Genomic DNA, 13,267 nt, shown 5'->3' with positions numbered 1-13,267 from the left:
AGCAGACTGAGTACAGAATAATTTTAACCACAAAATTTCAAGGTCAAATCTAATTTAAACTGCCTATTCTTCAAGCATTGATTTCAAGAAGTCATAAGTTTAAATAAGCAAATTAAACAATATAATTTTAATCCTTGTATTTTAAAAACAATCCGAAAATTTGGAAAACATAAACAACAAACCTGGTTGCCACATCCTGTTAAAGTTTGAATCCCCTTGAAAATTCCCATGATTGTTTGGACCAGATTCCATTGTAGACATATCTTGTCCATTTGGCATCATTCCTGGCGGTTGTTCTACCATGCTTTGCTGTCCTGAAGCTTCTCTTTGGGCAATCCAAGCTTGAGCCAATGCAGCCCAATCAATCTGGCCTAATATAATTTAACATAGCAAAATTGAGCATTCGGAATGTAGAAGCTAAAAGAATAGTGCCTCTATGTAAAATAAGCATCTCAGTAATTTATTCCTGGAGATTTTAAATATTACCAAATGTTATGACTAAAAGGACGTTCAGATAACCTGTATTCAGGCTACAAAATAAAACAAACTCCTTAAGACTTTCTGAAAAGGATTCCATAAAAACACTCTTAACCAATTAAGTTCTAATATTAACTCATAAAAAATTTATCCTCTGCACTTTAGTTGAGTGAGATACATATATAAATATACGTAAATATAAATAAATAAATAAATAAATAAATAAATAAATAAATAAATAAATAAATAAGTTTTTATTTGATTTTAGAGAGGAAGGGAGAGAAACATGGATCAGCTGCCTCCTGCAGACCCCCTCACTGGGATTGAGCCCCAAACCCGGGCATGTGTCTTGACCCGGACCAGCGACCTTTTGGTTGGTGCATGGAATGATGCTCAACTAAGTGAGCCACACCAGCCAGGGCAGTTTACTGAGTTTTTTAAACAAATGATCAAACTCACTCATCTATTCTTCAAATAGGTCCTCTTCAGGCCCTACACTGGATCCTACAGATCTAAGATGAGTGTAACTACCCCTATTCCTCCTCACAGTCACCCTTCTTTAGTTTCAGCTCCCTTCTCTAGTCAAAATACCTCTATCACAACTTATTAGTCATTCTTTACTCACATTTATTGTCCCCAATAATTTAAGGTCCTCCTTTATTTCTCAAATATCTATACTTAACGTTTTAAGACCTAATATTATTAATAAAGGAAAAAAAGTAAAATAAGATAGTTTTTCAGATCTATTTAGTCAAGATTAAAAAGGTATTCTCATACATTTTTAAAAAATATTATTTTTATTGATCTCAGAGAGGAAGGGAGAGTGAGAGAGAGAAACAACAATGATGAGAGAAAATCATTGATTGGCTAACACCTTCTGGGGATTGAGCCCACAACACAGGCATGAGCCCTGACTAGGAATCTAACTGTGACCTCCTGGTTCATAGGTGGATGCTCAACTGCTGAGTCACATTGCTGGGCTTATTCTCATACATTTTGATGGAAACATAAATTGGCATAATCCTCATGAAGTTAAACTTGGCAGTGTCTACCTAAAACTTCCCAAATATGCAACTGTGATCTTGATATTTTTACTAAGAAAATAAAAATAGTTGGACACATAAATAACGATATATATACAAAATTATGATAATTATTTTTGAAAGTAAAAAACTATAGCCCAACCTGTATAGCTCAATGGTTGAGTGTCGACCCATGTGCCAGGAAGTTACAGTTCAATTCCCAGTCAGGGCACATACATGGGTTGTAGGGTCGATCCCCAGTAGGGATTGTGCAGGAGGCAGCCAATCAAGGGTTCTCTCTCATCACTGATGTTTCTCTCTCTCTCTCTCTGAAATCCATAAAAATATATTTAAAAAAATAAAAATGACAATTAATCATCCAAAAGTGGATCAATTAAATTACAGTATCTTCCTATAATAGAATGCTATGTAGCTATTGAAAAAATAAGTTCAGATTAACCTAATAAAGGCAGGGCATTGGAAGGGATCATATCACTGAAACAAAATTGGCCATGAGTCAATAACTATCAAAGTTAAGTAACAAATGGGGGTTCCCTATACTCTTTTCTACATCTGTATATGCTTGAAATGTTCCATAATAAAGAGAAATGACTTAGCATACCATCAATTGACTATGCTCTACACTGAATTATAAGATTCAGAATTAAGAGAAGTATGCTTTACTTAAATTACACGTTTAAGAAAGATTTTCTACTTAGAAAAAAAGAACTAAGTCAGTTTTAAAGATTAAATACTGACCACAAAATGATCCAATAAACCAATTCCAATTCCATCTTCCTTAATCCCATCAAATTATTTCCCACTTATCTCCACATCTCTCTTCTCGCCCACCCTCCGATTTCGGTTTATTTCCTTACTTGGATCCTGCTGGTGCTGGAATGACTGCATCCACTGTTGTTGGTTCAATGGCCATTGCTGCCAAGGCTGTCCTCCTTGATCCCACATCCTGACTTTAAAAATATATTTGATTTTCTATTTTCAACAAAATGAACATAGTTTAAAAATGAGAATGAGAGTTCTTTAATTTTAAAAGCTCACACAGAAAATATTATACAATAATACATTTATGTGATCAGAGCTCTAAAATTCTGGTCAATAGGTTGCCAGAGGCAACTGGAATTTTTAGGTTGGCAAGCAAAAATAGAAAATTTCATGTTAATACTGGTATCAGAATTTGGTGGTAGGCATTGCTCAAATCAATTTAGTTCAAAAAGGAAAAAAAAATCTAATTTTTCCCAATATAAATCTCTTGAAATATGATTACTTTGAAAATAGTAAGAAAAAAAAAATGTGATTTCATCTCCCCCAACCAAGATTCCTTGAAGAGAATAACCAAATAACTCTAATAATAAACGAGAACTCTCCCTTATAAATAACTATGGCTAGTGAATGCTTAAGGTAAAATCAATTTAGAAAACTGCCATATTGCCAAACCTAACAGAACTGATTCAGACAATCTTAGAAGCAATGGGAAATCACAAATTGAAAAGTTGCCAAAATATCACCCTACAGATTTAATAATCTGTAATAGTGCCACCTCATAAGATATATTATGTCCCCAGAATCATTTAAATAAATACTTTCACCAAAAATGTTTAATCGAATCCAACTGAGCTTTTCTATCTTACTTCTAGTGTGAAGGAACTATACGGGGACGAAGGAATGAGATAAACAGTATCAAAGAAACAATCAGATAAATCCAGAAGGTGAGGTAGTTTACTGGACCAGGTTTCTTACATGTAAACAGCATGAAAAAGACTGGGGAAGAGAACATATGTTAACAACTATTAAATCTACATAATGGATATGGGGGAGAGGGTCATCACACTAGTTTACCTTTCTGTAAACTAGTTTGAAAACTTTCATAACACAAAGTTTAAATTCCTACAAGTCTAATATCTTTGTACTTTATACAACCCTCTTCAAGAACCAATGACACACATGGTAAGCAGTATATGTTTCTTCAATTTTGTACCTTAGGGCTTAATATAAAATAGGCATTAAATAAATGTTTACTAAACTAATCCTTCTAGAGCAGGGGTGGGCAAACTTTTTGACTCAAGGGCCACAATGGGTTCTTAAACTGGACCGGAGGGCCGGAACAAAAGCATGGATGGAGTCTTTGTGTGAACTAATATAAATTTAAAGTAAACATCATTACATAAAAGGGTACGGTCTTTTTTTTTTTTTTTTTTTTTTAGTTTTATTCATTTCAAACTCCGGCCCGCGGGCCGTAGTTTGCCCACAGCTGTTCTAGAGTCTAGAATCTAGACTGGCCCTTTCCTCTAAAAACAAGGCAAAAGCCTTAATATTGCAGGATCACAAAAAACAGAGAAGCCAGATAATAAGAAAGTAAAACACACCAACTCAAATGAGACAGTTGGCTATTATAACTCAGGCTCTTAAAGAGTTTGCAACTCCAGTCTTTGTAGCATTTTTATAATTCTATCAATGGCAGATGCTGACTTCTCAATTGAAGAGCGCTGTGAATTAGGGAAGATGCATTCGTTTGTTACCTTGACTTACTTAAGAACTAGTGCACTTATCTACTGGTTGCATGAATATAGTCTATTATAAAGGCATTATTAGCATACGGCTAAAGAGGCACTACACAACACCCCAGTTGAAGCCAACAATTGAACTGGTTAAATATACTTTTCTAATCTCTCTTGAGATTTTCATTCCTCTCCGTATTCCCCGCCCCCTCTTCTTTTCCAACTATACCTCTAAAGCCCTTTAAAAACTAAATGACTCATTACAGCCCTTGAAAAGTAACTTCACTTATAACTTGAATTAAAAGGTAACAAATAAATAAAGAGGAAACGCCCAAAAGAAATATCAACTGATATTTTGACTGACCTTAGAGATTCACCTTCTGTTTAAAATTTAGACAGATTCAGACTACAGCTTGGAAGCATAGCAGCAAAATTACTTATGCCCTGAAAAAAAAAAAAAGTATAAGTTTGCTCTTAGATTATGAAAAATTAGAATAAAAAGATACTTTAGAGATGTAACATGAAAATGTGATCATCTCCAAATTATTTTGGAACTTATTCTTTTATTAACTATAATGAGAAAGTATTTACCATTATAAGGTTAAGGGAAACAGGTACATCAGAAATGGGAAGGCAACACTTTTTAACATCTTTTTCTTTCAAAATATCTTTTTTATTTACAATAAAATATCTTTATTTATTAACAATAACAAAGCAGTGTCAAACCATCTAGGGATTGTTAAATATGCTGAGAAAAAAGGAACAAACATTTGGAAAGAAGATCTCATCCACCTGGTATTAGCTTAAGTGGTACAAGTGAGGCAATAAAATGCATTAATTCAGATTTTTCTATGGAATTTTAAGTTTAAAAGTTAACAGTAGTAAGTGAGAACAGTCTGTCCCTCAAACAGATTCTTCCTGTTAGGAACAGAGCTTTTCAAAAGTTGATAGAAAAACAAATCTATTCATCTTTTATCTTCCATAAGGTACAGGACAGCTTCCTCCACATAGCAATTACTAAACACCAAACAAATAAAATGGTCTGTAGCTCCATCTTTTTGTTCACTTTCAAAAATTAAAGAGAAAAAGAAAGAGAAATCTACAGATTTTTTAAAAACATAATTTTATTGATTTTTTACAGAGAGGAAGGGAGAGAAACAGAGTTAGAAACATCGATCAGCTGCCTCCTGCACACCTCCCACTGAGGATGTGCCCGCAACCAAGGTACATGCCCTTGATCGGAATCGAACCTGGGACCCTTGAGTCCGCAGCCTGACGCTCTATCCACTGAGTCAAACCGGTTAGGCCCGGCCGTGATGGCAAACTGTGGCTCGGCAAACCGCGGCTCGCAAAATACCGACTTCTGCGCATGGGCCGCGAAGTTTCAATCACACTGTACGTGCCCGTATGTGGTATTTTGTGGAAGAGCCACACTCAAGGGGCCAAAGAGCTGCCTGTGGCTCGCGAGCCGCAGTTTGCCGAGCCGCAGTTTGCGGACCACTGGAACCGTTAGGGCATCTACAGATTTTTTAAGATATGAAGAATCAAAGAAAGTTGATCAGCACAGTCCATAATGACTGGTATAAGCAATAACAATTACACAAGTCATATAAATGTGAGGCTTTGGGCAAATTAACTCTGTGTCATTTTCTTATGAAGGATTTGGAGTAATCTTCTGTTATCTAGTCCAAAAAAGATACCTCTGATTATGAGAACAAAACTGAGTTATGCTGAATTTTGTAAAGTGACAGGTTTTAAGAAAAGACTTGGTATACTTGAATATTTAACATAAACTTGTATTTATGTTTCAGCATCTTGAACAATGTTTGATAGTTTCATTAATTATTCTTAACTCAAGAAGAAAATTGTGATTTGATGGCAAGGATTTAAATGCCCTATTCTTGCCCGGCCAGCATGGCTCAGTGGTTGAGCATCGACCCATGAACCAACATGGTCAGGGTACATGCCCGGGTTGCAGGTTAGGTCCACAGTGTGGGGCATTCAGGAGGCAGTCTATCAATGATTCTCTCTCATCATTGATGTTTCTATCTCTCCCTCTCCCTTCCTCTCTGAAATCAATATAAATAAATAAATAAAAAACAAAAGCCCTACTTTTCTTCCTTCATTTTCACCATAAAATCTGCAACAAATGCAAAATCTGGAAAACAAAAGGAATATGAAGGCACACCTGGCAATAATAAAAAATACGTATCTTTTAATTTCATTATGGTTTAGTGAAATAATATAGCCTTGTTCTGACTATGTTATTGACTAAAAATGGCATTTACACATTGGCTTAATAATGATTTGGAAAATAATAACTGTTAAAGATGGGTAATAAGTACATTAGGATTCCTACTCTACCTTTGTACTCTCTGAAAATTTCCACAATAAGTTAAAGATAATAAAGAGTACTTGTTATAGAGAATCTTATATTGAATTTTCATGTGTTTTTTTGTCTTGGCTCACATAAGAATCTTCTTGAGGGGCAGAAGAAATCTTATAATTTAAAAATTCCCTAGCATTTTGCCCAAAGTATTATTTTCCTTTAACCTTAATATTAAAGATCCTTAGTCTCAACTTCGAAAGTTTGTAAGACTTTGTTTATTGTCGAGCCAGACTATAAGATTTTCCCTTTATGAGGTTTAATTAACTGCTATTTTCTTGAAATAACTGGGATTTGGAAAGAAAAGAAAGATCAATAACCACTGTTTGCATTAGATCATCCAAGTTATCACACTGGGCTGTAAAGACCTAGCTTATAGCTATGTCCAGTGTTATAGACTGAACTGTGTCCCCGAGAAATATGCTGAAGTCCCTACCCCCACTCCCATAAATTGTGAATGTGATCTTATTTGGAAATAGGGTCTTTGCAGATGTATTCAAGTTAAAATGAGGTCATACTGGATTAAGGTGGGTCCTAATCCAATGTGGTTGGTGTCCTTGTAAGAACACACACACACCACCACCACCATGTAACAAACCAAAGAGCAGACACTGGACAGACATATCCACAGCCAAGGATTGCTGGAAACCACCAGAAGAAGCTAGGAAGGGGCAAGGAAGAATCCTCCCCTATAGAAGAGGGAGAGAGGGAGGAGAAGAAGAGAGTGAGAAGGAGAAAGAGAGAGACAGAGACAGACAGAACAAGCAAGCCAGAATGGCCCTGCCAAAACCTGTATTACAGACTTCTGGCCTGGAGAACTGTGAAAGAATAAATTTCTGCTATTTTAGGCCACTGAGTTTGTGGTAATTTATTACAGCATTCCTAAGAAACTAATACAATCAGAAATGACCATCATTCACCTTACCCATTTCTTAGATGACAATATATTAGAACACTGCGCTTTGAGGTTCTTAAAAATATCTGTTTAAATGACAGTCACTGACTGTGTGAGAAGATGAACGAAAATGAAAATGCAATTTTTGTTGTTGTTGTTGTTAATCCTCCCCGGAGGATATTTTTTTGCATTGCTTTTCAGAGTGGAAAGGAGGGAAGAGAGAGACAAAGGAGAGAGAAACATGGGTGTGAGACACATCAACTGGTTGCCTCCCACACCAGGGATTGAACCTGCAACCCAGGTACTTGCCCTTGACCCAGAATCAAACCTGAAACCCTTCCATGCACCAAACCTGAAACCCTCCTGTGCACAGGCCAACGCTCGAACTGGCCAAGGTGAAAATGTAATGTTTTAAAGCCCTTAAGCATCAATTGCAAAATCAAAGATATATAGAAGCACATCTATCCTTTGATACATATAGTCAAATGTTTCTCACATCAAATATAAAGTTTAGAAACTACCAACTGCAATAATCCTCTTCTCCCCTGCCCTTTCAGTCCTACACACCAGATGACTGATGTCAAAATAAAAATATTAATTTGTTCAAATTAGGTGGAAATGGCACTAGTAAAGGTTAACTTTATAATAATTTGAAATGTGGTAAAAAAAATTTTTTTTGCTATTTCATTTGACGCATTTTGATATATACTGGAATACTTTGCAGCTTGCAGCTTAGCAGATTTAAAAAATATTGGAAAATTGGATAGTTTGGTTATAAAAGTAATAACTGAGCCCTGACAGGTTTGGCACAGTGGATAGAGCGTCGGCTTGTGGACTGAAGGTTCCCAGGTTCGATTCCGGTCAAAGGGGGGGGGGGGGGGCGGTGCAAGAGGCAGCTGATCAATGTTTCTCTCACTGATGTTTCTAACTCTCTATCCCTCTCCCTTCCTCTCTGTAAAAAAAAAAAATCAATAAAATATATATTTTTTAAAAATAACTGAAAAATGAATGAGCGAGAGCCTAAAGGTAACAACATCCCAGTAGCAACAAGTACATATAGTATCTTGGTTCTAATACCATTCTACAATAAAAGGAATCAGGGATCCTTAGAGAAAGAGCCGATTCTTAGGATTGGGGACATACAAAATGAGCCTGGAGTACTAAGAAGAAAGAAAGTGCATTAAAAAAAAGAAGGAAGGAAGGAAGGAAGGAAGGAAGGAAGGAAGGAAGGAAGGAAGGAAGGAAGGAAGGAAGGAAGGTCAAAAGTACAAAGCCAACTGAAAGAGCTCCTAAAATCCAAAACTGGAAAAAATCTGAACAAAATAAAATAGTACTGATACAAATATTTATGAGTCCATGCTGATATAAATAAATGATTGAATAAATGGGAAGGAAGAGACAAATCTCCCATGGAGAATTCCAAATAAATTATGTGGATATTCTCCACTCCTGAATTATGAACTGTGCAAAGGGACTTCCTCCTAATAAGTACAGTATAAAAGGAGTGAATGGGGGAGAGTAACTTGACAAACACTACTTTAAGCAGATGACCGAAGTCAATCTCAATGTGATGTCATTTTTATACTCTACTAGAGGCCTGGTGCATGAAATTCTGCAAGAGGAGGCCTTCCCTCCCCAACTGCTGCACCGGCAGGCACCGGGACCGGGCTTCCCTTGCAGCCCAGCTTCGTCAGGAAGGACGTCCGGTCTATTAGCTTATTACATTTTTATTATTATAGACTAGAGGTCCAATGCACAAAATTCATGCAAGCATAGCCGGCTGCCATGCGGCCCCATGGCCCCCGCCCCCCACACTGGTTGTTCCAGAAGGTCGGTCAGCCATCCAGTCTAATTAGCATATTAGTTCTTTATTATATAGGATTATATAGGATACCCTTGATTGGATGCCTGTGATCTTCCTCTCTAAAACCCCTAACACCAATCTTATCATGAGGAAGACATCAGATAAATTGCAACAACAAGGCATCCTACAATATACCTGACCAGTACTCTTCAAAACTGTCAAGGTCACTGTATTAGTGTGCTAGGCCTGCCATAACTAAGTACCACAAACTAAGTAGTTTAAATAACAGAAGTTTATTTCCTCATAGTTTTGGAGGCTAGAAGTCCAAGATCGAAGTATCAGCAGGGTGAGTTTCATTCTGAGGTCTATATCCTTAGTCTGCAGATGAATGACTCCTCCCTATGTCTATGTTACTGGGGAGATGACGAGACCTCGGTTCTTGTCTTCTTGATAGAAAGGTTTCAATCAAGAGACAAAGTATAGAAAAGCAAGCAGTAATTTATTGACCGCAGCAAAAACACACTTAGGACAGTGAAACAAGGACCATTTCTCCTCTGGTTGCAAGTCTCATGGGGTCTCTCTCTTAGAGGTTAGGGGATATGTGCCTGTGGGGGAAGGAAGGGGAAGGGAATGAATGAGTGTGCTCCTTGGAGGGAAAATGCACCCATCATCTTCATTTTCAGGGGGTTTTAAAGGCTGGACATTTAGGGGAGTTTTTAGGGGAGAATCAATAGAATATTCGTCAGCTTTATGCTGATGTACCAAAATGAGATTTATTCCCTTAATCTGTCTATCCTTGGGTGTGGTTGGAAAACTGCACTAATTGGATTTCTGTTATCTGTCTCCCTGAGTAGGATGATTCAAGCTATTGACCCTCTGGCTGGAGAGAAATACATTTACTCTTAAGTGTCCACGATTCAGAGAAGATAGGATTTACAAGGCGGCTGCAAACTCTATTTAACTATCTGTCTTAGTTTCCCTACCTAGTCCACTTAACCCTGGAATTTTCCTAGCTTCTTACTATTTTATATCTTTACATGCTCTCCCTGCTGTGTCTTAATCTTCTTTTCTTGTAAGGACACCAATCGTAATGGTTAGGGCCTACTCTAATGACCTCATTTTATTTCTTTATAGACACTATCTCTTTGCATTGCTTTTCAGAGTTTTCGGAGGGAGAGAGAGAGAGAGAAAAACAAAGGAGAGAGAAACATGGGTGTGAGATAGTGTCACGTTCTGAGGTACCAAAGTTAGAATTTCAACATGAATTTTGGAGGGATACAATTCAGCCTGTAACAGTCACTGAAAACAAGAAAAGCCTGAGAAATGGTCACAACCAAGAGAAGACTGAAGACACATAATAACTAAATATAATTTGGTATCCTAAATGGGGTCGTGGGACACAAAAAAAGAACGGTGGATTAAAATTTAGGAAACATGAATAAACATGGCCTTTAGTTAATAATGTGTCAACATTGTGTCCATTAATAATAATGTATCCATTGACTGTGCAACAAATGTATCATACTCATGAACATTAATAACAAGAGAAACTGTGTAAAGGGGGTTTGGGTTGATTACTTGGGAATTCTGTACTATCTGCTCACTTTTTCTGTAAATCAAAAACTGTTCTAAAAAATAAAGTCTATTCGTAAAAAAAAAAAATAATTAAATATAGTTTCATGAACATCTTAAAAGAACTGACTTACTGTTGTTACTTTCCCAATAGCCCCAGGATGCTTTACAAAGTAGTCACACGAGTGAGTCCTTATAAAGTGCTCTGGTCTGTTTTTATTGATTTTGCCTTGCTGCACTCCAATCAGAAATTCCAAGTTGTTTTGCTCTTTTATGAGCTAACCACCGATAATCAAAATTTATCAAGTGCCCAAGATGTTCAGATGACAATACCCACCGCAGGATAATACCACTAAAATATTGGACACTGCCTCTTCCACTAGTGAAACTTCATACATGATGCCCATCACTGGATAAAACAAGGTTACAAACTAAGGAAGCTAATTATAGTCAACAGGACGCATTTGCCCTTGGCTGCGCCTGCGTAGTCAGAGCTGCACAGCGCAAAAGGTCCAGGTCCGGGTCCTCCGCCGCCTCCGCCCCCCTCGCAACCCGCTCCCCACAGAGGGTTCCCACTGCGCACGCGCATTGCTTAACGGCAGGTCAGGAGCCCCAGAATTAGTCCCTTCTCATCCGAGAAGAAAACTCTCATAGTTAAGAGAAAGGGGTGGTGAGCACTCTCCTTCATGCCAACATCCCCTTTTTATCGAGAGGACCGGTTTGATTCACCAAGTCAGGCAGACCCCGCGGCTTTAAGGGGATGAGGTCCCAGCGGTAGCGCCAAGCAGCGTAAGCAACCTACGTGTTTTAAGTTATGCTACTTTCGCCACAGAAACCACTAAGTTTGTAACAGCCTGGCAAGTCCCCACGCGTAACTGTTTTCCACCACTTACTCACTGTGATTCCGGAATACGGTTGCCGCCACCGTTCCTGTAATACCTCCAACCCTTTCGCTGCTTCTACTTCTTCCCGAACAAGACAAGATGGCGCCCGAGTGGTCTCACCCGGAAGTAGTAATAACAACATCCGCCTGTCCTCTGAAGCCGCACGGTGCCTGCCTCCTGGTCTTTGAGCACTAGACGGTGCCCGGTTTACGTGTTGCCGCGCCATTTTTGTTATGGGCAGTACCACCTGGTCTCTGGTACACGCCGCGGAAGTGTCCGAACATTCCTGTACATTCCCCTTACATGTCGCCAGCGCCTTGCCCGGCCAAGAGCTTAAGTATTCTGTGCAGTGCGCCCTGCAATTTTTTACTTTAGCAACGCGATCCTCCTTCAGGGGCGAGGGATGTTCTTCCCTAGGAACACTTTAGCTTCGGAAAAGGGGGCTGAGCTTGCGGCACTAGTTTCAGACTACGGAAGGGCCAAAGGGTCAAACTGAAGAACTGGCCCGAGGCTCGGAGCGCCCGGAGCGGCGGGCCGGCGGTCTGGCGCGAATTCCTGGCGAACAGCGGCGGCCTTCGGTCTCACAGCGGCGCCGAGGGCTCCGCCTCAGGGCCCAGACGTTAGCGGTGGGGGCCGTCTGGAGGGTAGCGATGGCGGGGACCTTAGCCGACCCCGCAGCGGTCACTCTTTTTGTTTACCTCGAAGCATCGCGCCCCCTTCCGGGGACTTGGACTCAGCGGAACCTCCCCCAGGAAGTCCCGAGGTTCCGCTCTTTCCCGCTGAGCTTTAAGGAAAAGTGGCGGGGAGGTCCAGTTTCCACCTCCCAGCTGCAAGATGGCCCCCAGAAAGGGTTCAGGCAGCGCAGTTCTTGGAGTGGCATCCTGGACTCCGTGTTGTTTTACTCTGAGACAATGTCCAGGGATAAAAAGTATCGATTTCCAGGCCAGCGTTTACAAGTTACAAGGAAAACCAAAATGTTCCGAAGCTACACTATCCATTTCTCAACCAAGTCTTGGAAAGTGCCTTGCTGGGGAGTAAATGAGTGAACCTTGTGTGTGACCGAAGGAAGTGCACCAAGTGTCTAAACTGTTCCATTGAGAATGGTGCAAAGGACATGCAAGTGATAGGAGGAATAAGGTAGCAAGACTACACGGCGGTAAGTGTAGACGCCATTGACATAAAACCTAGTCTTCCTCAGTAAAACGCAGGAAACCAAGATGCTCCTGGGTGAGATGTGGGATAAAGTCCTCCCCAGCGAGCCCTCTGCGGGATCGAGTCCAAGGGGCCCTCCCGGCGGAGCTTCACCCGGGAGAGTCCGCCGACTGCGGGGGCGCGCGGCTGCGGAGGCTGGGATGCCGCTGGGGACGCCGCCCTCCCCCTCCCCGCACGTCCGCTCGGCGCGCACTCTGCACACAGACCGGTACAGGTTTAAAAATCACTTTATTAATCTCTGGTTTTGCTCTGTGATTTTCTTCACTTTCCAAGTGTTTTTTTTTTTCAAGTTTACTTTTCTGAGAAACATTCTTTTTTTAATATATATTATTGATTTTTTTACAGAGAGGAAGGGAGAGGGATAGAGAGCTAGAAACATCGATCAGCTGCCTCCTGCACATCTCCTACTGGATATGTGCCCGCAATCAAGGTACATGCCCTTGACCGGAATCGAACCCGGGACTCTTCAGTCCGCAGGCCGAGGCTCTATCCAGTGAGC

General features: G+C 39.7%; 1 protein-coding gene across 7 annotated transcripts in view; it reads right to left on the bottom strand.

The window, feature by feature from the left end:
- PNISR (PNN interacting serine and arginine rich protein) overlaps window positions 1-11,797 on the bottom strand; it is a 27,082-nt gene extending 15,285 nt beyond the window's left edge. For 2 of the 7 annotated variants that reach the window (XM_059700873.1, XM_059700878.1), the window contains exons 1-4: window positions 11,566-11,703; window positions 4,380-4,459; window positions 2,378-2,492; window positions 183-371 (exon numbers count right to left, since the gene is read on the bottom strand). In XM_059700873.1, the coding sequence (XP_059556856.1) occupies window positions 183-371; window positions 2,378-2,465 (277 nt within the window). In that variant the 5' untranslated portion in view covers window positions 2,466-2,492; window positions 4,380-4,459; window positions 11,566-11,703. Of the gene's footprint in view, window positions 1-182; window positions 372-2,377; window positions 2,493-4,379; window positions 4,460-11,565 lie in introns of all 7 variants that reach the window. The other 5 variants (XM_059700876.1, XM_059700875.1, XM_059700877.1 and 2 more) reach the window with 5 other exon arrangements.
- Window positions 11,798-13,267: the final 1,470 nt, after the last annotated feature.

Source organism: Myotis daubentonii, chromosome 6, assembly GCF_963259705.1.
Source record: "Myotis daubentonii chromosome 6, mMyoDau2.1, whole genome shotgun sequence".
Lineage (NCBI taxonomy): Eukaryota > Metazoa > Chordata > Mammalia > Chiroptera > Vespertilionidae > Myotis > Myotis daubentonii.
This window is presented reverse-complemented; position numbering and strand designations above follow the sequence as displayed.